General features: G+C 39.7%; 1 protein-coding gene across 2 annotated transcripts in view; it reads right to left on the bottom strand.

The window, feature by feature from the left end:
• The window catches only part of UST (uronyl 2-sulfotransferase), a 296,603-nt gene that overhangs the window by 111,642 nt on the left and 159,265 nt on the right, over window positions 1-25,696 (bottom strand). For both annotated transcript variants that reach the window (XM_057738680.1, XM_057738681.1), the window contains exon 3: window positions 9,271-9,426. In XM_057738680.1, the coding sequence (XP_057594663.1) occupies window positions 9,271-9,426 (156 nt within the window). The remainder of the gene's footprint in view (window positions 1-9,270; window positions 9,427-25,696) is intronic.

Below are 25,696 nucleotides of genomic sequence, written 5' to 3'. Positions count from 1 at the left end.
ACACAAAAAGACAAGACAGTCAAATGTGTCCTAATGATGTTCCCAAATCTACCTTGGCCGAAACCACACTCTTCATCTTCACCCATCTTTACTCCTTTTCTAGTTAATGGTACTCTCCACATCCTCACATTTGATCTGGGTCTTTCCTGGACTCCCATATTCAAGTCCTTGCTGAGTCATGTTAATTCTGTCTTTACTATCTCCTTCAATGGGCTCTCAAGACCCCACATCCTGTAGCCAGCCTAACTAGACTTCTCCATATTCCTTCCTCACACCGTGTCCAAGACTGACGTCCAAGCTCAGGCTCAAGATTCTTCTTATAGAATGTTCTTCCTCTTCTCTCTGCATGTCCAAATCCTAATCATTCTTTATATCTGGCCAAACTGCTCGCCTCCTCCAAGTAGCCTTCCTGGATATCTTCTTTTCACTCAACATCCATTGATTTCCAACTCTGTCAGGCAATGTGCAGCTCTGGGTTGTGGCTATAGAGATAAAAGATTTGGTTCTTGCTCTCAGGAAGCTCAGAGTCTTGGGGGAGAAGTGGATGACCAGGCAGGGATCACCTTATGATAACCACCATGAGGGTACAAAGCATGGAGGTGAGAAGCTGTCCCTGCCTGCAGATGGAGAGATAATGTTTCCTCAAGGAGGCATTTCTGAGGGGTTTGCGAGGACCCGTAGGAGTTAACAAGGGAAGAAAGGAATTCGCAGCATGGCAGACAGAGTGAACAGCAGATGCAAAGGACAAAACATAAAAATGACATGGATATTAAAACTGCCAGGAGGTCAGGCATGGGATGAGCAAGCAGTAGATAAGACTAGAGCAGAAGGCAGGAGCTGGGTAACTGGGGGGTCTTGTAGGTCTCATGAGGGATTTTGACATTTACCCTCTAGGCAACCCACAGCCAGAAAGGGTTTTTTTTTGTTTTTTTTCCTCTCTCAGATCCAAGGTCAGGTGGATAATATGAAGAAAAGGGTAAGGATTAGCGGCAGAAAGCTTAGCTCGAAAGATGGCAATGATCCCAACAGGAAATGATGAGGTCACGAACTCATCCCTCCTCAGTGTGGTTTCCACACCAGCAGCATCAGCATCGACTGGACACGTGTCTAACAGGAATGCAGATTCTCAGGCCTCCTTCCACACCTACAGAATTAGAAGAAGCTCTGGAGGTGGAGCCCATCCATCCAAGTTTTAACAAGCCCGCCAGGAGAGTCTAAGGCTTACATGGAATGAAGTCCATGGAAGTGAAAACAGATGGAGAGGTTTAGGGATATCACCGAGGGAGAATCTGCTGGACCTTGTGGCAGCTGGCAGCAGGAGGGAAGGAGAGAGTGTGGTCAAGAGAGCTTCCTTCTCAGAGCCCTGGCTAGGATCTGAACACGTGGTGGCACTCACTGGTGGAGATGGGGAGCACTGCAGAAGGAAGGCATCTAGCATCAGGAGTGAGGGGAAATGGGTTTGGTTTTGAACATCTTTGGGTGGAGATGACATTGACTTCTTTAACTTCCCACAGCACTTTGAGAATTTCCAGGACATGATCTATTTATGTTACATTATAGCTGAGTTTGGCTGCTGGCTTTGAATCAGATTGAAAGCTCCTTGAAGGTTGTGGTCAGGTTTTATTTATCCCTCAGAAAGCCAAGCCCAGGTACCCACATAGAACACATACCCATGATTGTTTATGCAACGAAGCATCCCCTTTCGAAAAATTTTTTTGGAGTTAAGAAATATACATTTAGATAGGTAGAAGATAGAATTATCACTAAGGCAATGAATTTAGCCTTTCTGGGACAGATCTGTCCATTCATTACCTTGGTATCATGTGGAGTTAACTGTTCTACGATCACAGCATCTAGGATGTAACAACACCAAACAAACTATCATTTTCTGAGTGGTTCCCAGGCTATGCACTGTATTAAGATGCTCTTTATACACAAACTGTCATTTCATCTTCAAACAACTCCGTGAGTTCAGTATTATTATCCAGGGTTTGCAGGTTAAGAAACTGAGGCATAGAAAGGCTATATAGATGGTTATGGCCTCAACATTAGAAACAGGTGGAGCCACGATTCAAATCCAAGTCTGTCTGACACCAAAAATCCCGCTACTTACCACTAGGCTGCAATCTCCTTACCATTCCCACTGCCTTTTGATCTATACATAATCTGCTAAAATGAGAGAAAGGGGTCAGTTAGCAAAATAACTCCAGAGACTAAAGAGGGTTTATGGGGATATGAATTTTCTGCCTTTTATGTGATGGACTGAAAAATTAGAAGAAAGTTCTAACAGGTGGGAAAGAGTTAAAAATAATAAGATAAAAGCATAAAATATCAGAGAGATATTTTTTAAAGTTTTAGGTGGGAAAATGGTACATTATAACAAGCCAGGAATGAATTTAAAATACTAAAGAAAAACAAAGAAAGAAAGAAAAAGAACTATGGAATGGAATGGATCTAAAGGAAGAAGTTAAATCCCTGCACATCTGAGAATGAGACAGAATTGAAGTTTAAAAAAGAGGCAAGTATCAAACAGAATTTATAATGCAGAGGATATGACAGGCGGTAGCTTTTAATCTTTTGCTTTCAACCTAACTGGCTGAGATGATGGAGCAGAAAACCTTTACCTGCAGTTCTACAAACACAGCTGGTTAGTAAAAGACTTCTTTGGGAAATGCTTGTCAGCAGCAACTGACAGAGTATTGACCCGACTCTGATCTGAATCCTTGTGTCACTTGTGAACAACGAGATGCCCTATAATTTTGCACAACATCTTAAATGAAAGAAAAGACACGTTTTTACACATCAAAGTCAAATAAGGAGTAGCTCAGAGGAGAACTCCTTGGTCCTTTATCCTCAGTGGCCAGGAGGATGGCTGTGGGCTCATGTTACCTCTCCCTCTTCCTCCTGTATGAGGAAGCCCTTCTTGCAGGAGGTAGGGTGGTCTTCCTACCTTCACCTTGGGGCTATGAAGTCAGCGCAACACATGCCTGCAATGAAGAAGAGGACCACCAGGGGGAGCAATGATGTGAACAAGGCAAAGAGGCTGCGTCTGAATAGAGAAAATCAATCTAGTGGCTACAGCTGGAAGGGGAGAAAAAATATTTTAATTTTTCAGGCCTTGTTACTTCTTTCTTTCCCCCTTTTCCTTTCTGCTAATGAGTTTTCATTAGCAGACTCAGCTTTTGTCTATAGGACTCCAAGATGAGACCTTGTTTGCAGAACTGGGTGAACTTAGCCCTGTGGCCTGGAGATGGACTCAGCTAAATCTTTTTGGTTTGATTCCCAAGTCTGGTTGGAGCAGCTCTGATGTGTGGACACATCCCTCCTACTCTAAGGTCAGGACACTCTAAGGGTCACTCTAAGGAGACCATTCCAAAACGTCTCAAGCAAGGGTAAGGCTTCTGGGATAAATGTGCAGGCTTCTGAGGAGACACCCCTCAATGAGACTTCAGGGGAAACAAGATGTCTTCAGAGGTTTGCGGGGTTCTCAGGTGAAAGAGGGACTTTTCTTGCTTAGTGGAGGATTCCCTTTAATAAAAAGAAAACTTTCTAATAATTAGAGCCTTTCATGCAATGATTCTTCACTAGAATTGTGCTTGAGCATCTCCTGGGGAGTTGTTCCCCCCATGATACAAATGTGTGGGCTCCACCGCTAAGCGTGTAACTCCGTATTCTGTAGTAGGACCTAGAAACACATGTTGTGAAAAAGCTCCCCAAAAGATTCTGATGCCCATGATGGTTAAGAACCAATATTTATTTATTTACTTGTGCGTTGGGTCTTCTTTGCTGCATGCCAGCTTTCTCTAGTTGTGGTGAGCAGAGGCTACTCTTTTGTTGTGGTGCGCAGGCTCCTCATTGCAGTGGCTTCTCTTGTTGGCAGAGCATGGGCTCTGGGCGTGTGGGCTTCAGCAATTGCGACACATGGGCTCAATAGTTGTGGCTCACGGGCTCTAAAGCACAGGCTCAATAGTTGTGGCGCACGGGTTTAGTTGCTCTGTGGCATGTGGGATCTTCCTGGAGCAAGGATTGAACCTCTGTCCCCTGCATTGGCAGGTGGATTCTTAACCACTGTGCCACCTAGGAAGCCCCAAGAACCAATTTTTTTTATTAACCTCCCAATGTCCATGAATAGTGTTCTATCCCCTTAGCCTAACTTCAAGGTTCTCCAGGATTTGACCCCGGTTCACTTTCAATTCTTATTCTCCCACATTCTTCTTAAGCACTTGTTTTTTCCTACAAAAGAGGGTGACAATACTTTCCTAATAGTGTTGCTTAAAGGATTAAAATAAGATGCACAAACATCTAGTGTGCTGTCTGGTGCTCCTGGTGAATATACATCACAATGAATAAACAATGGCGAGACCTGCCTCAAAAATAAATGAGTGAACCTTTGCCTTTAAACAGAGGCCAGCTGATCCTGCTTTAGGGACGCCTAGGAGGAATGCCTGTGGCCCCAAGACCGTTTCCAAATCTAACATGGTTTCTCTAGGTGTGCTTTGTAGTCACAGTCAGACCTGGACTTTGCAGTGGGGGAGAGAAGCGGGGAATGGAAGTTAAAACACTATAGAGAAGTCCTGTTTCCCACCAATAGGCTCAAGCAACCTAGAGCACACGGACATAGGGACTCTGTCTCCTCTACCCTTTGAATACTTTTCCAGATTTTAGTCATTTGAATGGCTGTTGAATAGAGTCAGCGCAGATGTGGAGTTTATAGTGAACGAGTAGCCTTTACTGGTATGGCTGATAGAATTGTGTAGGCTGGTCCACCAGCTCCAAACTGTGACTCAGAGTTCTGTGGGATGCAGTTGAGAGCCACAGACACTCATAAAGAGTTCCCTAGCCAACTAAGACCGGGAACTCTAGGTGAAAGCTGGTTAAACAGATTTTTCATTTTGTTTTTAATCGAAAGAATTCTCAGAGTCTTTAAAATGTGAATAATTGTTGCGACTTTCCTACAGGTGGTCAAGGGGACAACATTTCCCAAATTTATTGAATCACGGTATTTTCTTTTTCTTTTCTTTTTTTCATTGTCTTAGGGAACTAGAAGTCTCAGTAACAAACTTAGGGAAATGCTGATATGATGGTTTTGACGCAGATCCTTAAGTCTGTAACTCCCGTGGCATTTGATCAAAAAGAAAAGTTTTCTGGACTTGACCCCAGAATCTCCAGGAGAAGGGCCATTGCAACTATATATTTCAAAAGGCTCAGCTGGAGATTCTGCTGTGCAGCCAGAGCAGATAGCCACTGCATGAGGAGAATGGCTTCTGGATTCGGGAGGGCCTAAGTTCAAGTCCAAGTGCCACAGATAGTCATTTTATTCTATTACGTTTGGAAAGTGACTTCCTCTGCTTGTCTTAGTTTTCTGATCCATAAAATAGGAAATCATACTCACTCACTGGTACAGTTTTAGGTCCAAAAGAATTAAATGAAATAATGAAGTAAAACAATTAGCACAGAGTAGCTGCTGTTTGCAATTTGGAATCCTCAATAGCTTCAGTAAAAATAAAAATAGAAAAAGTATTTGCTTTCTCCATCTTTTAGGCTCATATGCCAACAATTTTTGCCCTTTTCCAACAGGAATGAAATAGTTTTGAATTCTTATATCTGTGATATGCCTGTGACACTTTATTTACTGTCCATAGAGCAATGCTCTCAAAGATAGTATCAGACTATTAACAAAGATGGTTATGAGTCTTTTGGAAATCATGCCCCATGTCTTCTGGAAAATAATTCTTTACCTTTTAGATTGTACAAAATCTCCATTCTCCAAGAAATTATCTAAACTAGCCCCAAGAAACTGAAATCTGGTTTTAGAGCATAAATGAAATGATGTCATCCTGGGTTTGCATTATATGCACTGCAAAGGTCCAACATTTGGCCAGCACCAGCTGTCCATGCTCTTCTGTTGAGGCAGTTTTCTAAAATATTAACTTCAAAGGCATTTCTATTTCTATAAGGGCAGATGTAATGAGATTTTTATAGACATTCTAACATTTGCTGTCTTCATGCTGTTTCCTTTTTAATAATACCTTCAGTGTCTTATTCCATTAGATTTTTAACATCTAGTACTGAATGGGTGCGTGTGTGTGTGTGTGTGTGTGTGTGATGACAGCTACCCTCCAGGGAGAAATGTATGCATGAATTTGACTCTGGCCCAGAGAGGTGCCACTGTGTATGAACGCAACGGCACAGATGATTCCAGTCTTACAGGCGGATACTTTTCTGAAGTTCATTTGTAAGTCAGTAGTTTGGAACTTGGAACACATTTTCCCATAAAAGAAATGTTTTACATGGTGGAGAGAGTCCCAGGCCAGCCCACAAGAGCCCGTTTAACTCGTCCTGCACCTGAAGCAGAATTGTTATGAACTCCAGAGAACAATGTTTCCATGGGAACACATTTTCAGAGTTCTGCTCTTCAATGTTGAGAACAACTGACTATAAAATTTTAACTCATCTCCTAAATCACGTACCCCCTTTACCTTTAATAAATTACCAAGAAGAGGAGCTATTCACAGCACAAATTATTTCTTGAATATATTAGGTTAGAATAATATTTTTTTCTCTGCTTGTTTCATGTGCTTTGAAACTTTAGAAAAAGGATGCATGTAACAAAGAAAAAGAGTTTCTTTAAACATTCTTGAGCTACTGCAAACTTGGTTTTTTTGTCCTGGTGTTTCCTGGCTCTCCTTGTATGTCACAGCCCTGTCAGCTAGCTGCAGAGAGGTGACTGTCACTATCCTTATGTTTGTTTTAAATACATCAAAATTGTTTGTTTTCTCTACCATATCCTTACCTTTCCCTTAAGTTTTTAAAACTTGCTTTATAATTTAATAGGAATCTGGAATAACTAAGTAATGAAATATATTCTAGGTCACACTGACCACAGGAATCAGAAACGTTTCAACTAATTATACATAGATTATGGTAGAAGTTGTATAAATATATCACAGAATCACAGGGCTGGAAAGAACCTTAAAAGATTGTCTAGTCTATTCCCTGGCTTCCAGACAAGCCAATCATTCCAAACAGATGAGAACTAACCTCTATTTTAGAGGAGAAGGATGACTTTGGCTTTAACCCTTTCTAAAAGATTTAACAATTCAGGCACCATTAGTCAATTATTCTCCATTTTTAATCTAAATTCTTCCCTTGACAGTTTCTCACAGGAAACAAAGTAGGCTGATTTGTGTAAAATCGCACAGCATATTTAAATTTCATATTTTGCGCTTGCTCTTCTAGGGCCTTCCTGAACATCTCAGGGTCTAATACTTTCATTCCTTTGCTCTCTCTGGGTTGTTACACTTTTCAGCAGTGGGAACTAAAATCCAGCTACTGTGTTTTGTTAGGCTTTGAGAACTGAGCATAATTTCCACACATAGGAACATTTAAGTCTAACCCGATAAGCAGACCTGAAGACTCAAAAGAAAACCATATTTTATATTTATTATAAAATTGCAATAGCATAGGCCCTTTATTATAGTCACTCTCTTTCAGTCCTAATCTTATTCGTTCTTCAATCAGGTAAGAAAATCAAAGAGAACCTACCCCTATGAAAATTATTGATAAAGTGTGATATCCTTAAATGTCACCGAATATAATTTTTCTGTTGAGCACCTAGTACAGAATCTGCAAGGGGCAGTTGCAAAAAAATTTTTGCCGACTGCTAATGACCATTTAGACTTGTTACTCAGACTCTTTAATGGAAGTTTCCAAAGGAAGGGGCATTTTGATCTCTATACTGTGGACGACACTAAACATACAGGCTTTACAGCAAGTACTGCTGGCTGTGTTACTCTCTTATCCCCCATGATAGGAAGGCTATTGCATATTCCCTTTGTGTGTGAGGTTTTGAATGCCCCAAAGGTGGAGACTGTGTCAGAAAGAAGCAGACAGGGGTGGAAATTCCCACAACTATGGTCTCCACCGGATAGTAACCCATGCGTCTTGTTTATTCCCCAAACTTACCTAGTCACTGAGTGGGGTGATGATTAATTTTATGTGTCAATTTGACTGGCCAAGGGATGCCCAGGTTAAGCAATATTTCTGGGTGTGTCTGTGAGGGTGTTCCTGGATGAGATGAGCATTTGAATCAGTGGACTCAGTACAGTACATTTCCCTCCCCAGGGTGGGTGGCCCTCATCCAATCCCTTGAAGGCCTGAGTAGAACAAAATGTGGAAGAAGCCTCACCGCTTAAACTGAGACATCTCATCTTCTATTCCCCGGCCCTAGGCCTGGGATTTACATCATTGGCTCCCCTGGTTCTCAGGCCTTCACATTCAAGCGCAAACTCCATTACACCAAGGCTTTCCTGGGCCTTCAACTTGCAGATGGCAGATGGTGGGACTTAGCCTCCACTGTTGCATGAGCCAGTTCCTCACAGTACATTTCCTTTTCTCTCTCTCTCTCTTTTGACAGATATGTCTCCATCCTACTGGGTCTGTTGACTTATACTGGTGGCTACTCATCCATCCTAAATACCTAAGGGGACCAAGGCACCTGTTTGAGACCGGGCTAACAAACTTGCTCCTATAAAATGATTGTGAGACCACCAGGCCTAACTTTTCTACATTAGCAAAGCATCTCAATGGAGATTGTTCACCCTACTTTGGTGTAAGCTCAAAGTGGAATTTGTCTGCATTGCTTCCTGGCAGAATCCAGCACCCCTACTCTACCACCAGCATGTCCCTTGTATGGCTCGACTATATTAGGGCAGATTTGTTCCCAAGAAATGGGGTAATTCTTTTGCTACCACTGAATATGCCAAAAGCTGTTTGGAACCTTAAGATCCCCTGAACGTACCATAGCAGGAAGCTCAGGTCCCTATGAACCAATCAGATTCCTGGCCCAAAGAGGGTTTTCTCTTTATTATAACCATAAAAACTTAGGATACTCATAATAAAATGCAGAGGAGGAAATATTAAAATAAAATTTTCTTATTTTTGCTCCCAAGATGACAGCATTATTTATAGCTCAGTGGTGTAACTATCTGAGATTTAAGCATTGCTAATTTTAGGTAAATAGATGACTAGTGTACTCTATCTTTCATTGGTCTTAATAAAAGTATCCCTTCAGGGAAACTTCCTGGTTTACAGACTTCTGTCAGAATCCTTAACTTAAATTTCCTTCCACACTCTGGCAAAAATACAGTATGACACTAGGACTCTGGTATTCATCTGTTAGGGATTTAAAGGGTGTTCTAGAAGGCACCCACTAGTTACACAAATGAATTGCAGCGAAGCGCGACTTAACCACGGGCAATGACAACTTACTTGTTCATTTTTAGTAAGCCTGGTTTTGTTGTGAATGTCTGACGTGACCAAATTGAATCCGTGCTTCTCCGACAAGATTCTCAGAAGCAAGACCACAGTCCGACTCCCACACTTGCCTACTCTGTTGTACACCACCTGGCTCGGGAAAGGTAGCACCTGGGAAAGAACGAGAGAGCAAGTGAGAGACTTTTAGGTTAAAATACTTAGGATTCTTCCCGCAATTTCAGAACAATAAATGTTTGATCCATCTAAATGAGAAGGGTCCATATGAAGTTAACAAGAGAATGGAAGCGATGAACTCCGTATTTATCTTCACAGTATAACTTGAAAAAAAGTTGGATTCCTTATCCATCTACACTAATACTTAAAACTGGTAAAATTTCATGCCATCTATATATAATATTGATTGTGAAGCTTTTGTTTTTTTCTTCGGAACAAAATATATAAATATGTGCTTTAATGATAATATTCTTTTGCAAGTTACATTATGCTTTATTAAAACAATCTGTAGAATGCTTAAGAGAAATAGAGTAATTTAAAAAATTGAGACATAATTTATATACAATAAAATTCACCCTTTTAAAGTGTACAATTCAGTGAGTTTCAGTATGTTCACCAAACTGTGAACCATCACCACTACCTAATTCCAGAACATTTGAAGAGAAACTCCCAAAAGAAACCCCATACCCATAGCAGTCACTTTCAGTTACCTCGCTACCTGGCTCCACTGAAACCATTTATCTACTTTCCGTCTATGGCTTTGCCTATAGCATTCTGAACATCTCATATAACAGGAATCCTAGGATATGTGGTCTCTTGTGTCTGGCTTCTTTCACTAAGCAGAATGTTTTCAAGGTTTATCAGTGCTGTAGTAGGAAGCGGTACTTCATCTCTTTATATGGCTGAATAATATTACATTGTATGGATGTACCGTGGTTTGTTTATACGTTCATCAGTTGATGGACATTTGGATTGTTTCAGCCTTTTTTCTACTACGCATAATGCTGCTATGAACATCTGTCTATAAGTCTTTGTGTAGACATATGTTTTTGATTCACCTTGAGTAAATCCCAGGAGTGGAAAATGCTGGATCATATGGTAACTCGATGTTTAATTTTCTGAAGAATTGCCAAACTGTTTTTAATACAGCTGCACCATTCGCTATTCCCACCAGCAATGTGTGAGCATTGCAATCTCTCCGCATCTTTGCCAAGAGTTGTTACTGCCTGTTTTTATTGTTGTTATTATTACTATTATTACAGCCATCCTAATGGGTGTGAAGTGGTAGGTCTCTCACTGTGGTTTTGATTTGCATTTCCCTGATGACTAATGATGTAGAGTATATTTCATGTATTTAGTGGCCATTTATATAATTCCTTTGGCGAAATGTCTATTCAAATCTCTGCCCATTTTAAAATCGGGTTACTTGTCTTTTTATTGTTGAGTTTTAAGTTTTATATTTGTTCTGGATTTGCAAATCTATGATCTGCAAATATATTCTCCCATTCTATGGACTGTCTTCTTACTTTTTTTTTTTTTTTGGCCACTCCTTGTGGCTTGTGGGATCTTAGTTCCCTGACCAGGGAGTGAACGTGGGCCCTTTGGCAGTGAAAGCACAGAGTCCTAACCACTGGATCACCAGGGAATTCCCACAAATCCTTTTATAAATTTATTTATTTATTTAATTTATTTATTGGCTGCGTTGGGTCTTCGTTGCTGCACACGGGCTTTCTCTAGCTGCCGCGAGCGAGGGCTACTCTTCATTGTGGTGCGCAGGCTCCTTGTTGTACTGGCTTTTCTTGTTGTGGAGCACAGACCATAGGCACATGGGCTTCAATAGTTGTGGCACATGGACTCAATAGTTGTGGCTCATGGGCTCTAGAGCACAGGCTCATTAGTTGTGGTGCACGGGCTTAGTTGCTCTGTGGCATGTGGAATCTTCCCAGAGCAGGGCTCGAACCCGTGTCCCTTGCATTGGCAGGCAGATTCTTAACCACTGCACCACCTAGGAAGTCCTCTTCTTACTTTCTTGCACAAGTGTTTAATCTCGATGGAGTCCAATTTATCTAATTCTTCTTTGGTTGCTTGTGCTTTCGGTGTCATATCTAAGGAACCATTGCCTGGTCCAAAGTCACAAAGACATACACCTGTGTTTTCTCCTAAAAGTTTTATAGTCTTAGTGCTGACATTTAGGTCTTTGGTTCATTTGAGTTACTTTGTGTATGATGTGAGCTAGTGATCTAACTTCATTCTTTTGCATGTGAATATCCATTTGCCTTAGCAACATTTATTGAAAAGACTTTTTTTCCCCATTTAACTGTTTGGCACCTCCCTGAAAATCCACTAACCATAAATTTATGGGTTTATTTCTGGACTCTCAATTCTATTCCATTGATCCATATGTTTATCCCTTTGCCAGTACCACAGAATCTGGATTACTATTTCTTGTTGTAAGTTTTGAAATCGGGAAGCGTGAATCCTTGCAACTGTGTTCTTCTTTTTCAAGATTGTGTTGGCTGTTCTGGGTCCCTTGCATTTCAGTATGAATTTTAGAATCAGCTCATCAATTTCTGCAAAAAAGGCAGTTGATATTTTGATAGGGATTGTGTTGAATCTGTGGATCAATATGGAGACTACTGCCATTTTAATAATATTAGGTCTTCCAATCCATGAACATGGATGCCTTTATTGGATTTTGGATTTTCCTTTAATTTGATTCACTGACGTTTTGCACTTTTCAGTGTAGAAGCCTTTCAATCCTTTTATTTATTTTTTGATGCTATTATAAATGGAATTGTTTTCTTAGTTTAATTTTTGGATTGACTGTTCACTGACAGAAACAGTTGGTTTTTGTGTATTGATCTTGTATCCTTCAATCTTGCTGAGCTCATTTATTAGCTTTAATAGTTTTTTTGTGTGGATTCCTTAGGATTTTCAATATACATGATCATGTCATCTGCAAACAGAGATAGTTTTACTTTTTCATTTTCAATATGGATGCCTTTTATTTCTTTTTCTTTTTTAATTGTCCCATTATAATGATTTCAATAGACTGAGAATTATAAAAACGTATCTAATTAAATATTTATATCTCCAATAAAGACATTATTTCCATTTTGAATGCTCAGCACTGAGCAATAATTGACAAATGATAATCAAAAGATTCCTTTATTCAGCACATATCCGTAACAGAAGACCACAAAAAGGCCCAAAGCTAATGAATACAGTACCATATAAACGTAAATATACCACAAACTCGCCTATGGTATGCAATTTGGATTTTTGCCTTTGTAATTATAGGTTTATTTTTCCTAGAATGTTTTATATGCAGAGCAGCATTTCATAAATTTGGAGCTTCAAGGCTAATTGTCATTGGAGTAAAATATAATACATCACTCAGCAAATCATACTATTTTGATATAATTCTTCATATATATATATATATTTTAATGAGCGGTACTTTGTTTCCTTAGGGCCAGTCAGTATCTTCTGTTATGTGTCCTCACAGTGCCTAGAAAATGCCTTGGATACATAGGGTCTCAACAGACATCGATTGGTTCTTGGCAGCTCTGAAGGGTTTAATGTTCTGTTTAATACTAACGCAATGATTCCACTAAATTGTGAGACCAGGATAATCTTCCAACACAGCTGATCTTTCTGACCAAATGCTAATACAAGTCATCAGGGTAAAGAAGACCGTCATTATCATAGGCCATTTTACGTATGGTTCAATCAGTGAGGACCCCATAAGTCTGTTCTCTGGCAACTACTGCAGAAGTTCAGATATGCAGATAAATTATTTAGTTCTTATTTATGAGTTATGACCCAGGGAGGTTGAACTGGGCTTTGTGTTTAATAGAATGATATTAATAGTGTTTGTAACTTGGATTTTCCAATAATAACCAGGCTGGGAGACTATGGTTGTGACAAAGCTGCCAAAATAAATACAAATTTTAATTTCTTTGGAGAATGAAACTGTTCAAGAATTGGGTGAATGCATTTTTTTCCCTGTCTTCTAGCACAGCATAGAACAGCAAGGGAGAATTTGTTGTGACTAAATTGATGACCTAGAAGATGTGAGTTACCACATATTAAGTACTTTATTCTAAGAGTGCAGAGTATATCCTAGAAGATTTAGAATAAGAACAGAGGCACTTAGAAGCCTTTAGTGGAAACAATTTCTCCTGAATTTCTTGGGTAATCAACACAGAGCAGGCTTAAAATCTATCTATTCTCTTTTGCTAATAGCTAAAGATGTTATTTACTTTTGGGTTATTGGTTAGTTAGTTTTGAAAAATATATTCACTCCAATTCTTTCATTAGTTTTGTGAGAATCTCCTAAATAATGATTACAAATATTTGATATTTAAGAACACATATTAAAAACAAAAGTCCCTGCATCATTCCTATAGCTATCTCTATAATAAAGTAGTATTTGAAAAAACAGCTATATCTACAAAATTATTTGAAAAATCCCCAACGTGACTACAATTTTATCATTTACTTAAATGTCCATGTACAGCTACAGAGTGTAAAGATATATATAACTAGGAAATGTGTTTTCATATAAAGCTTCTAGAACCAGTCTTGTGACTTTTAAAGACACAGCATACACCATTGCAAGCATAAATCTCTCTCAAATTTAGGATGGGGGTTTTAAATCCTTTTCTAAAAACCTATGGAATCCACTGGAAATGGGCAAATTTAGTCAGGCCAAATCAATGTGTTGATTTGGTGGTTTGGGATAAGGTGTTAAAATTAACAATGGCAGTGAGTTGATTCATCCCTGCTTTTAGTAGAACTATAAATTTGCTCCTGAAGTCTGCTTTACCAATCACTGTCATCTTCTGTTTAAAGTGTACTTTCTGGAATGATGCTGAAAAATAGTACTGATTTTTGTGGAGGCCTGAGCCTGACCCTGTCCCAGGCTCTGTGCCATGTAAATTCTTTTCATCCTTGTTAATAATAGTGAATCAAATAGCATAATTGTCTTCACTCTACTGTGCATTTCTCTAGGAATTTAAATTATCAAATGATTTAAGCATCATTAATAGCACCTAAGTGACTCTACCTCTTTCCCATACATTACAGATTCACAGAATGACAGGGTTTGAGGTCTAGAGGCAATGTGGACTAATCCATCCATTCCAACTCCCTCCCCACCCCACGCCACCACCCCATCACCCCTACCCCCGGTGTTTGACTTGGCTAGAGCTTTACCTTGTCTTTACCTTTACCTTGTCTTTTCATCCTCTCAAGTACCCTATGAGGTAGATATTAGGACTATTTTTAGATGAGTAAACCGAGGTCAGAGAGATCATTTGGCATGTTCAAGGTCACAAAGCTAAAAAGTGGCATGTAACAGCTAAAGCCCAGCTTGCAGCTCTCCTGACCCCAGAACAATGCTCTATTTAATATACTACAACATCAAATGGTGAAAATGACCTTTAGGTTGGCTACTGCAACAGAGATACTATTTCTTTTTGTCATGTCTTGAATGTGTCCAACCTCATTAAATGCTATTGTTCAACAGTCAACTATCACAACCGGTGCCATCGGGCATTACTCATCCATTACTTATGTCCCCAGATGCTCAGGTGGAACTGACAGGAGTCGATTGGCCTCTCTTTCTCCTTCCTCAGGGCGTATTTCATAAACTAATGTAAGCCTGGAGTGTCAGAGCAGCTAATGGGAGGAGAAGAGTAGAGGGATACAGGCAGTCACTGCTGCCTCGGATATTGTGACCCACTTCATTAGCAAAGAAAAAATAGGAAGCGATAAGTCATAGTAAAATACATATAAACTCCTAAATGCACTTGAAATGTCTACCAAGACAAGCAAATACCCTCAAATGGTAAATTTAACAACTGTGAAAAGACATCTAAAGCCCTCTTAAGATCAACCTCAAAATCCCCATTTTCTTCAACAGATCTTTGCTAATTGTCAGGCATCTCAACTTTAATGTTCCTAGGAGCATGTGCACAGAAATTCTGAATACTTACTCTTTCTTTGAGTGTCCTACAAAGAAGTACACAACAAAAACCCTTACCCCCACCCCCACCCCAAACCCCAAAAGATCCTTCATTCTTGGCAACTATGGTTATACGAATGTTATGTCTGTGGTTTCTATTTTATGGCCAATTTGTAAAAGTGAAGGGAGCTCCAAAATATTTCACTCTATGACTTATATATTTTTATGCTGCCTGCCTTGTAAGCTCTGCAAATGCCACAAATCCCCAGGGCCTGACAGGCTTGTGCGGAGCATGCCAAATAAACAGAAGTCTTTCCAAAATTCTGAGCACAACAGTAACTACCACCAGATGACATCCACAATTGAATAGCTTCTCCCAGGTTTGAAATGGGGCGGGGAAAGAAGACTTTCTAGGTAAAAAGTAAACTTGGTCTGGACCTAGACTTTCAGAGTCCATGATTATCGGTCTCTCTGGGGACTAGTCTTGTTGGAAGAATGAACATCAATCCTGCTTTTAAGGCTCTGCAAAATGATATTTAATATAGTATGTTACAAGCTGTGGTTCCCAAATGGCTATATATTTGAATTACCTATGAAACTTTTAAAACTCCAGATTTCTTGGCCCCACTCTGCGACTAACTGAAATGGAAAGTCTAGGATGATTAGGGTCAGGAGTCCGGCTCTAAAGAGCTTCCCTGAGGCCCTGCTACTCCTAGGTCCGTTTCAAGAACCGCTATTGTAGAGGACTCAGCCTTCCATGTTAAGCCGCTGAGTGGCTCCAGACAGCCCTACGAGAGGGCTGCCTGCGTGAACCTAGAGAAGAGTCTGGGTGAAAGGCACTGTCTTCCTTGGGTCTCCCTGGAGTGCGGATGGGCTCCCACCCACAGTTCAAAGTCATGATCAACCTGACAAATGTGCTCACACTACAGTAAGTGCCTACTCACCCAGAATGATGAGAGAACAGGTGTGCTGGTTAACTGAAGGGTAGGCTGACTGAAATTTATACTAAACACCATCAAAGCGTTAGACCCTTAGTACCAATACTGGGCTAAAGATGAAATGATTTTCTCTGAGGAACAAAATTCACTTTGGATTTTACGGCACCTCTATCCCACGGTTCCTCACGCCAGTCGGGGGAAGAATCACGGCCAGGGCTTTGTGAGGCTTGACCTCAAGGACAGTTCTGCTACTCACAGAATCCCTATTTTAAAGTTTCCTAGGACGCTGCGGCATGAGGAACGAGTCCCATCGCACCTGGGAGCCTCAGCGTCCTCGTCCATAAGAGGGGAGGGCTGGGTTATACCTCATAAAAGATGCTCTCTTCTGAAGCTATTAAGTGATTAATTTCAACCCAAGATATTACCTGGAAATGCCTTAAAAATTAACACCAGATTTTAACCTTTCTCCTTGTCAAATACATACATAAAAGAAATAGGAAAAAAGTTCCAGCCATTTGTGCTGCTGACACGGATTCCAGCTCCATGGGCATTCACAGTTCTCTTCTGGAACCTCTGGCATTTCCACACATGTCCCACTCTTGTTTGGGCTTGTCATGTAATAAATCTTCCTTTGTGCTCCTCTTATGCCTTCTCCTCCCTTCTACAGCTTTATCACTTTGAGCTCTGTTTTTTTTTTTTTTAAAGGCTATCAACAAACACCAAAGTCTGTACAGGGCTCAGCCTTCCAGCAGTGCTGTCCAGAACTCGGCAGTGATTCTCACTAGCTTTTGCCCATCAAGCCATTCTCGATCTTCTAACAGATGCATCTCTGTTTTCTAATCACCATCGACTCTCCAGACCCCTGGGCTTGTTTCCTCCATTCTACAGGAAGAACTCTCTTTTCACTCACTGCCACCTCCTGAGTGGAAACCTCTTCCTATCTGCAACTCTCAAATGACATCTTTGTATCTTCTAATTATTTATAACCTATCTTCTTCCAGAAGCCTTGCCAAATCTGAACCTTGTGCTTTCTTCTTTCCCCCTGCTCCTACTTGAAATAGTTCCATGTCTAATATTATCTACAGAAAGACAAATATAGCTATAACTCCTTTACAAATCCCTGGACTGAAAGTCAGGAAGCTCTGGTTTTCCTCTTGACCAAACTAGTTGAGTGATCTTGAACAAGTGACCCTGAACAACATCTCCGGGCCAAATTTTCCTCAAAGATAAATCGGAGGTATGGAACCCAATGATTTCAAGGTTCTTTCCCCTTCACATCCCATGATATTAAGGCAGGGATACACAATACTTACAGATGTTCAGAGGGTTATTTAAATGGCATCCTGTGCTCTAAATATTCCATTCTTGTCTATCTAGTGTCCTTACCTCCATCATGTACAACATCATCACACTATTCCCAGGAATGTAATACCCTGCACACTGTAACAAAATCCTCATACAAAAAAGCAATTTTCGCAAGGAGCCAGAAGTAATTTTTCGGAGTGATGATTATTAAACTATCATAGTTGAACTTTGAAGTATGCTTCAGGAAAAAACGACTTCCAGTTTGATTAAAAACTCAAATTTCAGGTGACCTTGGATGAACCCTAGCAATGCCATGGACAGATGAAAGTTTTCAAATTTCAAACTGACAAATGCCAAGAAAATGTACATATTAAAGAAAAGACAGATTTACTTTTAATTCTGCAATATTCTTTATGCTTCTTTCCTGGTCAGTATGCAAATCACAGAAAAGATGTCCATAATTGGGGTATCTCATTACTACAGTATGCTACAGATTCTAAAATTCAAACCTCAGTTTATCCATGGAAAACTGAGTCCTTGGAATACTCATATGTGTGACGGAAAAGAGAAATGAAGTCCACATGCCTTGGGGAGGATGCAAAAGTTTTAGAGGATAAACATCCTGAAGAAATATTTCAAATTGTTTATACAGGACTTGGTCTTGTTTCCACATACACATGGTAGCCCAACTGCACTTGTGTTTGAAACCTCTGACCACTCTCCTAAGAGTCCCTTAAACTTTGTCTATGGCTTTTATAATCAAAACGAAATGGAGAAACCCAATATGGGTTTGGCAATCCCACTGAACCCTCATCTTCCTGTGTGTGTACATGCATGTGTATTGCTTTATATGTTTTGTTGCACTCAAAGGCTTTGTAAGTAATACTGTTGTGGTAAATCTGGACCAATTCTAGCCATTTCTGGCACTTTCTTCTGTGCTATGTATTCAGTGATCCAAAAGTCTTGATTAAACAAAACTCTGGGAATAAGAGTAGCGGATTTCCCAGTAAGAACAGAGAAGAATTCAGGGTCCTCAAATTAGTTCTAGATCTGGAGTTGTTTCATCATGCTCATTAATCAATTCAAGTGACTTTCTACATTAACTTTTGAACTAAAATATATAATTGTGTAGGTGCCTTTCAGTAGATAATCTTTTCATGAGACCCATATACGTCATTTAACTTGCCATTCAGATCTATAACACATTTTCTCTTAGTTACACACTTCTTCATATAAAACACGCATAAACACTTTAGTTTATACAGACCTTTAAGATTTGAAAGTCTGCTTAAAGTTAAGCTTTGTTTCTTTATGACTGTCCTATTTTTATTTTTAGTTAAGAATTTATACTCTGAACTTATTCTAAAAATTCATTTGTTATAATGCAATAGAGGAGAAGTGTTGGTGATTGATTGTACAATCTATAACTTATAGCAGGAATTGCTGGTATGGGCCAACCATTCAGTTTAGAATGGTTTCCTCTGGTTATTGGTGGAGAGAAGAGTCAAATATTCTCATTACAGACTTCACAAGGGAAGACTGCCCTCATTATAAATGGTACAAAGGCTGGGTGACCAGCCATGTTTGGTTGCCAATACTGCTCTCTCTCATCAAAGCACCATGTAAAAATTTTAAGACCAAAGCCTTAGATCCACTGTTCATTGTGAACCACACCATTTTTTTTTTCCCATTTAAAATGTCTAAATCAAATTTTAGTTTGAGTATGAATTTGTAGCAAGAAACTTATTCTTGGATTCAAATGATTATTGTTTAAATTCCTTGGCTGAGCTTAAGGTTTTCATAACATAACCCACACTTTAAAATAGTGGGGCAGATTGGGAGAGTAACTGCCCCAACCAATCCCACCTGCCTATATCATGAAGAGTGTAACATCCTCCACGTGGACTTTGGGCCTGGCCATGTGGCTTGCTTTGGCCAATGAGACATTAGCAAGCACAAGCAAGCAGAGGCTTGAAAAGAGCTTGCACGCTGGGGCAGAATCTTGCCTGTCTCTGGGAGCCTTTCCCCCACAATATGAACCTAGGCTAGCCTCTGGGAGGATAAGAGACCTTGTGGAATACTGAAAATTCTGTGACTGAATTCATCAGATAATTACTGAGTGCCATTCGTTTGGTTACTGGCAAGAAGTTAATTGATTATTGTGATGATCTTGTTGTCTGTCTTGGACGAGGGTCTAAATTCCATGACCGTAGAGGCACATCTGCTTTTCCTCACTTCATATCGTCAATATAGCTCAATGCTTGGCACATAGTAGATACAGAATAAATCGCTGTTAAATGGGTGACTACAACAAAGGTTACAACCAGTCCCCTGTCCTTTATGAACACACAATCTAGCAAGTGAACCAACCACTGGTACCACCTGCTCTGATAACCTGTGGCAAGTGCCCTGCCAGGGATATGGTACAAGAACAGAGAGAAGGAGTGATGAACTTGGCCTTGGTGACTCAGGGAAGGTTTCACAGAGCGTGACATTTAAGCTGAGCCTTGGTATCTCTAGAAATTGTGTAGTCTCAGTTCAGTCATTCTCTCTTTGCCAAAATACACCTACCTAATTCTTGCTGGTGTGAACCAATAAGGAACTTTCTAGCCCTCCAAGCTTGATTTGGCTACATAGAGTTGGCTTCTTGGCATTTTTCACATTCACAAGCGTGTGTGCATTGCATGTGTGACATGCAAGGAAAACGTGCCATGTGTAAATCATCGACTGCTAGCGCTGCCCCCTCATGCTTACTGGGCTTAGAAAGACAAGGCGGGAAAATTGAGGAGCTGCAGCCTCTAAGAACAACTGGGTTGAACGTGGCTAAAGAATTTCCATGATTGCTTTATGCCACATCTCCATACATTAATAAGGATGCTTTTGTTGGTAGGTAACAGAAAGCCCAACCCAATTCAAACAATAAGAAAAATACACAGGCATACCTCGTTTTACTGTGATCTGCTTTATTGCGCTTCGCAGAATGTTGTGGGGTTTTTTTTGGTTTTTGTGTGTGTTTTTTTTAACAGATGGAAGGTTTATGGCAACCCTGCACTCAGCAAGTCTATTGGTGCCATTTTCCCAACAGCATTTGCCCACTTTGTGTGTCTGTGTCACCCTTTGGTAATTCTCGCAATATTTCAAACTTTTGCATTATTATTATATTTGTTATGCTGCTCAGTGATCTTCAGTGTGACTACTACAACTTGCTGAACACTCAGAAGATGGTTAGCATTTTTTAGCAGTAAAGTATTTCTAATTAAAGTATGTAATTTGTTTTTTAGACATAATTCTATTGTACACTTAATAGAAGGCAGTATAGTAAACATAACTTTTATATTCACTGGGAAACCAAAAAATGAATGTGACTCACTTTATTGCAGTGGTCTGGAACCAAACTTGCATATCTTTGTATTCTCTTAGAAAGAAAGAAATAAAATGAAAATATATTCTCTTTCAAAACAAAAGTCCTTAGGTATGGAGATTTCAGGATTCATTCCATACTTTAGCTCCATTTTGCCCTGCTATGCTCGTGTGTCATTATTGTCCTCAGACTAGCTTTCCTCATGTTGCATGATGGCTGCTGCAATTCCAGCCATCACATGAAGAATGTCAAACTCCAGAGGAAGAAGAGACTATCTTTCTTGAGTGCTTCCTTTAAGATTTGAAAATCTTACTTAGAAGGTCCTAAGAAAATTTTCCCTCACATTTCCTTGGTTAGATCTAAGCCACCAGCCCACATTCAATTAACCATTAGCAAATGAAATAAGACAACCACTATAAGCTTAAATTACTCATGATTCACCTTTGAGCTGGGGATGGGATTACCTTCCCCACAGAGTAAAATTTGAGCAAAATCAGATTTCTGCTAAAGAAGAGAAGACTGTGGGGAAAAGAATGTGGGGTAAGGAACAAACAGGACCTGCTGTACCAAAGTATTCAAAGGCCCCATTGTTCTTAACTCTTCAAACATCCATTCATGAAACCCCATTCCTCAGCTGCAGAAAAGGGAGTAAGAGTGGCAGACACAGAGAACATTTCTAAACAACGACAAGGCTCTACTTGCTGGTTGTGGCCCATATATACCCTGCAGCTTCCTCCCAGGCACAGGTTTGCTGACAGCTGGAGAAGCGGACAGATGAAATACGTTCCCCTTCTACGTAAAATGACATCAACCCCCACGCACTGAAATGAGATGGCGAATTAGCAACAAAGTGAACTTGAGCTGGAAGATTAACTCCACACAAGGATCTAGAATTCATAAGGTATTTTTAGCTAGAGATGGTAATAAGACATAAAAATTGCTCTCAGATGAAGAAATGTCATACTGCCTACATATTGCAGGCTTTTTACAAGCACAACTTTTTCATAAATGAATTAATTTTGAACAAGTGTGGCATGTAACACAGACCCTATCCATCAGCATGGATCTGACCATGGAGAGTCTGTTTCCATAGTATCTGTAGGCTGGTCTTTATTTGTTTTCATTTGTTACTTGGTGCTGGGTAAACAGATTTTTCAGAAGTCCCCACCAAGGTAGATGAAGCATCCCATTTCCTATAGGGAATTATTATTACATTCAGGCTATCAAACACTGCTAAATAAAAGAAATCATTATTCGCCAAAATAATTTTAAACTTACATGAATATCTGCCATCCCTGAAGACTTCACTATCTAACAGAAAGAGAAAAAAGGAAGACAATTTGCAGAGAAACAACTGTCTTAATAGCTAGAGAGTCCCCAGCAGATATAAAATTTCTGATTTTCCCTGTAATTGTCAAGGAGTTGACCTGAATAAGCGATAAGAAAACTCTTTAGGAGAGTTTATATTAAGACAGATAAATGTGGTAAAATAAAGAAAACTGAAGAATGAATACAGAGAAAGAGGCACAGGTTTTAAGAGTCCATTGCTGATTCTCTGACTGGCGTTTCCCTGGAGCAGTGGGGTAAAATCATCCTTGCCAACAGGATGACCGTCGTCGTGGACCAGAGTCTCAGTAAGGCCTGATGTTCAACCTATGTCACTGACACTCAGGGGCTTATCATCCACCAATTCCTAGTATATTTCTCCTTTGTGGAAAATGAGAACTATGTAACCACTTATAGCCTCATTTTTCCTTTCGCTACTAGGAAATTCAAAGTAAAGGTTGTTCAACTACAGCATTTTTTTTTTTTTTTTGGAATTTATGGTCTCTCTCTCTATAGTTTCTATTTTAGTTTATATTTTCCATGCCTCTGACATGTTTTCATTTATAGTTTATCATTTTGTTTTACATTTTCTATAAATAGCCTCAAATTATTTGAAGGATGAGCAGAGTACTAAATAAACCCATTAACAGACGAATAAGATGCATTTCCATTACTTTGTTGACTGTTACAACATCAGCTTATGATTTATCTTTGCCTATGGTCATATCCACAACCTCAGCGTAGATTACCTGCAAACCTGACTCCATTTACAGTAGTTTCTTAAAGTTAACAATCGTAGCTGTTTCTCCTTCCTCTAGCAACAATATCTCCATTTTCTTTTAAAGCATCACTCCTTCCCCTGCTGTCCATGGGATTCTGGAGGGCCACCCTCAAATCCTGCTTCAGGGAAGGGTACTTGAATTGGGCATGGCCAACCAGCATATCCATCCACTAAACATAGTGACTGGTTAAGAGGCAGGCACCTGACCCAAGTGTGTCCAGTGAGACTCCATTTCAGGATTTTGTAGGTCTATTGAAAGTCAAGCTCTTTTTCCCAGTATAATTTTTGAGTTGGGTGCCAGCCTGGGCCTGCAGTCATCCATGTAACTACCAAAAGGGAGGATCTACCTAAGAGTTTGGCTGCCCAAGAACTAGGAGATAAAAATAGACGAGGGCTGATGGTACTGATTGAGTCTCTGGATCAAGCCATACCTGACTGAGATGCTTTAGTTACATGAGTAAATATATTACCCCTTTTCTGAAAGGGGTACACATATACATACACATATACACACTGACACACAGCGTTGTGTTTGTTTACACAATCTCAGTTGGGTTTTTATCACTTTCAACCTGGAGACCTGACTAATATTCTGAGAGACTGACGAACAAGCTTGCGTTAAAGCCAACTTCTTCCATGAAGCCCTCTCTAACTCTTCTGGGACACACTGACGCTCCTCCTCATCTCTGAACTAAAATTCACACTGGGTCTAGACATAGTCACACATCCTCTAGTTAAGCACATGATGATTTATATAACTCTTCAATCAGTCTTGTGATCAGTCAATGCCAACCTGATTTACTCACTAGCTTGTAAGACTTTGGGAAGGCTGAGACCTCAAGATACAGCTGTGATTTTTCTTCTCCTTCCTTTCTTCCTTCCTTCCTTCCCTGCCCTCGCCCCCCCCCCCCCACTTCCCATAGTAACTAGCCTGGCACAAAACAGGAATACAATAACTACTGACTGATTGATCAATTATCACTGTGCTCCAGCATTAATGCTGTCAGTGACTATTTTATTTGAAAGTTAAGTTACACTATTTTTGTATTGTTGGTTGATTTATTTTTATCCTCACAGTTTCTTCACCTTTAATATGGAAAACTAGCCTTTGCAAAACTAACTATTATCAACTACATAAAATACTTTGAAATGACTGCCAGCCCTGTGGCAGATTCTGCTTGTTGCCCACCTAATATCTATTCTTCCTCTCATCCAAATAGAATCATGGTTTCATTATAGGTGACAATATAGCCAGCTAAAAATATTCACCTTCTTAGATTCACCTGAACCTGGAGGCTGACTGAGTGATTGAATTCTGGCCATTCATTCAACAAATGAATGAGATATAAGTGTATACCACTGAATTAACCTTTTGAGAAATCTTTTAATAACAGACAGACTTATCTAGCATCCTTCTTCAATCCTTTGCCTTGACCTTCAATTCCTTCTTCCTTCCTGAAACACAGACACAAAGCCTGGAGGGGCAGCAGCCACCTTGTGACAATGAAGAGACAAGAGTGAGGATAACCTAAAAGCTAAGATCTACAAACTAATGAAAACAGTGAAAGAAGAAAGGAGATGGCTCCACAATGACATCACCGTGCTATGGTACCAGACCTGGACTGCTTATTGCATAAAATAAATAAGCTTCTTTGCCACTGTAGTTAGATTTTTGGCCAAATGCATTTCTAACTGACACAGACCTTTCCCTTTTTTGATGATTTTATTAATTTTTAAAAATGGCCTCAGGTAATATTATCCTCTAAGAAAATCAATAGCAATCACGGTGCAAAGGTGAAAATCAGGCTTAACCATTGCTTTTGGGCCCGCAGTGCACTGACATTGCAGTAGCAGAACCATCAGCTTAAAAATTCTACATTTATGATTAAATATGTTCCCGAAAAGGTTCTCATAAAGTATGCCAGCTTTCTTTCTTCAAGTGCTTTAACTTTATAAGTCCTTCACATAACAGGGTGCTCTTTTTTCCGGGTATTTTATAAAATATTTACAGTTGGAAGTCAAAGGTAGCTGGATGAGGAGGCCCGTCTGTTACAAACATACATCTGCACCAGCAGCCTGTCAAATGTAACTCACTGTAGTGTTTTCAGTCTGCTCGGTTATGGTAAAGACTCCCTCCTGAAGATGTATAAGGGTTACTTACAACACACACACACACACACACACACACACACACTTGCTGAGAAACACAGCTAGAGTCCTTCAGCCTTCATGTCCCTTCCCCTCAATGTCAGTGTATTAAGTATATACTCTGCACCTGGAAACTTATGTGGTCAATAAACAACTTTTGACCTACTTCTGTAAGTTGTTTTCAAGGCCAAACTATGTTCTCGAATCCATCACGAAGAGTGATCTCATCCACAAGATCATTTGTCCCCAAGGATGAAAATGCAATTTTATTTTTCAGGAATCTATAACATTTCCTTTAAAGTTTCAGAGGAGTAATATTTGGTAAGCTTCGACATAAATTGTTTAGAATTGTGATTTGAAAATCTTTTACTACCCCTTCCACTGGTCAATATGTTTGGAAACAACACATAGGTTGGAAATCTTGGGAGAAAATCTGCTATAAACGGTAATGATTTCTTCTTCTCTTTTCTTTTTTCTTTTCTTTTCCTTTCTTTTCTTAACTGTTCTTTTTATTTTTGTTTTTTTGTTTTTGGTTTTTTTTTTGTTTTTGTTCCCTTTTGGAATTAACTGTTCTTTTTAGGTAGAAAGTTAACTAA

This window comes from Hippopotamus amphibius, chromosome 6 (assembly GCF_030028045.1).
Source record: "Hippopotamus amphibius kiboko isolate mHipAmp2 chromosome 6, mHipAmp2.hap2, whole genome shotgun sequence".
In the NCBI taxonomy this organism is placed as follows: Eukaryota; Metazoa; Chordata; class Mammalia; order Artiodactyla; family Hippopotamidae; genus Hippopotamus; species Hippopotamus amphibius.
Note: the sequence above shows the minus strand (reverse complement) of the source record. Positions and strands in the feature narration are given on the sequence as shown.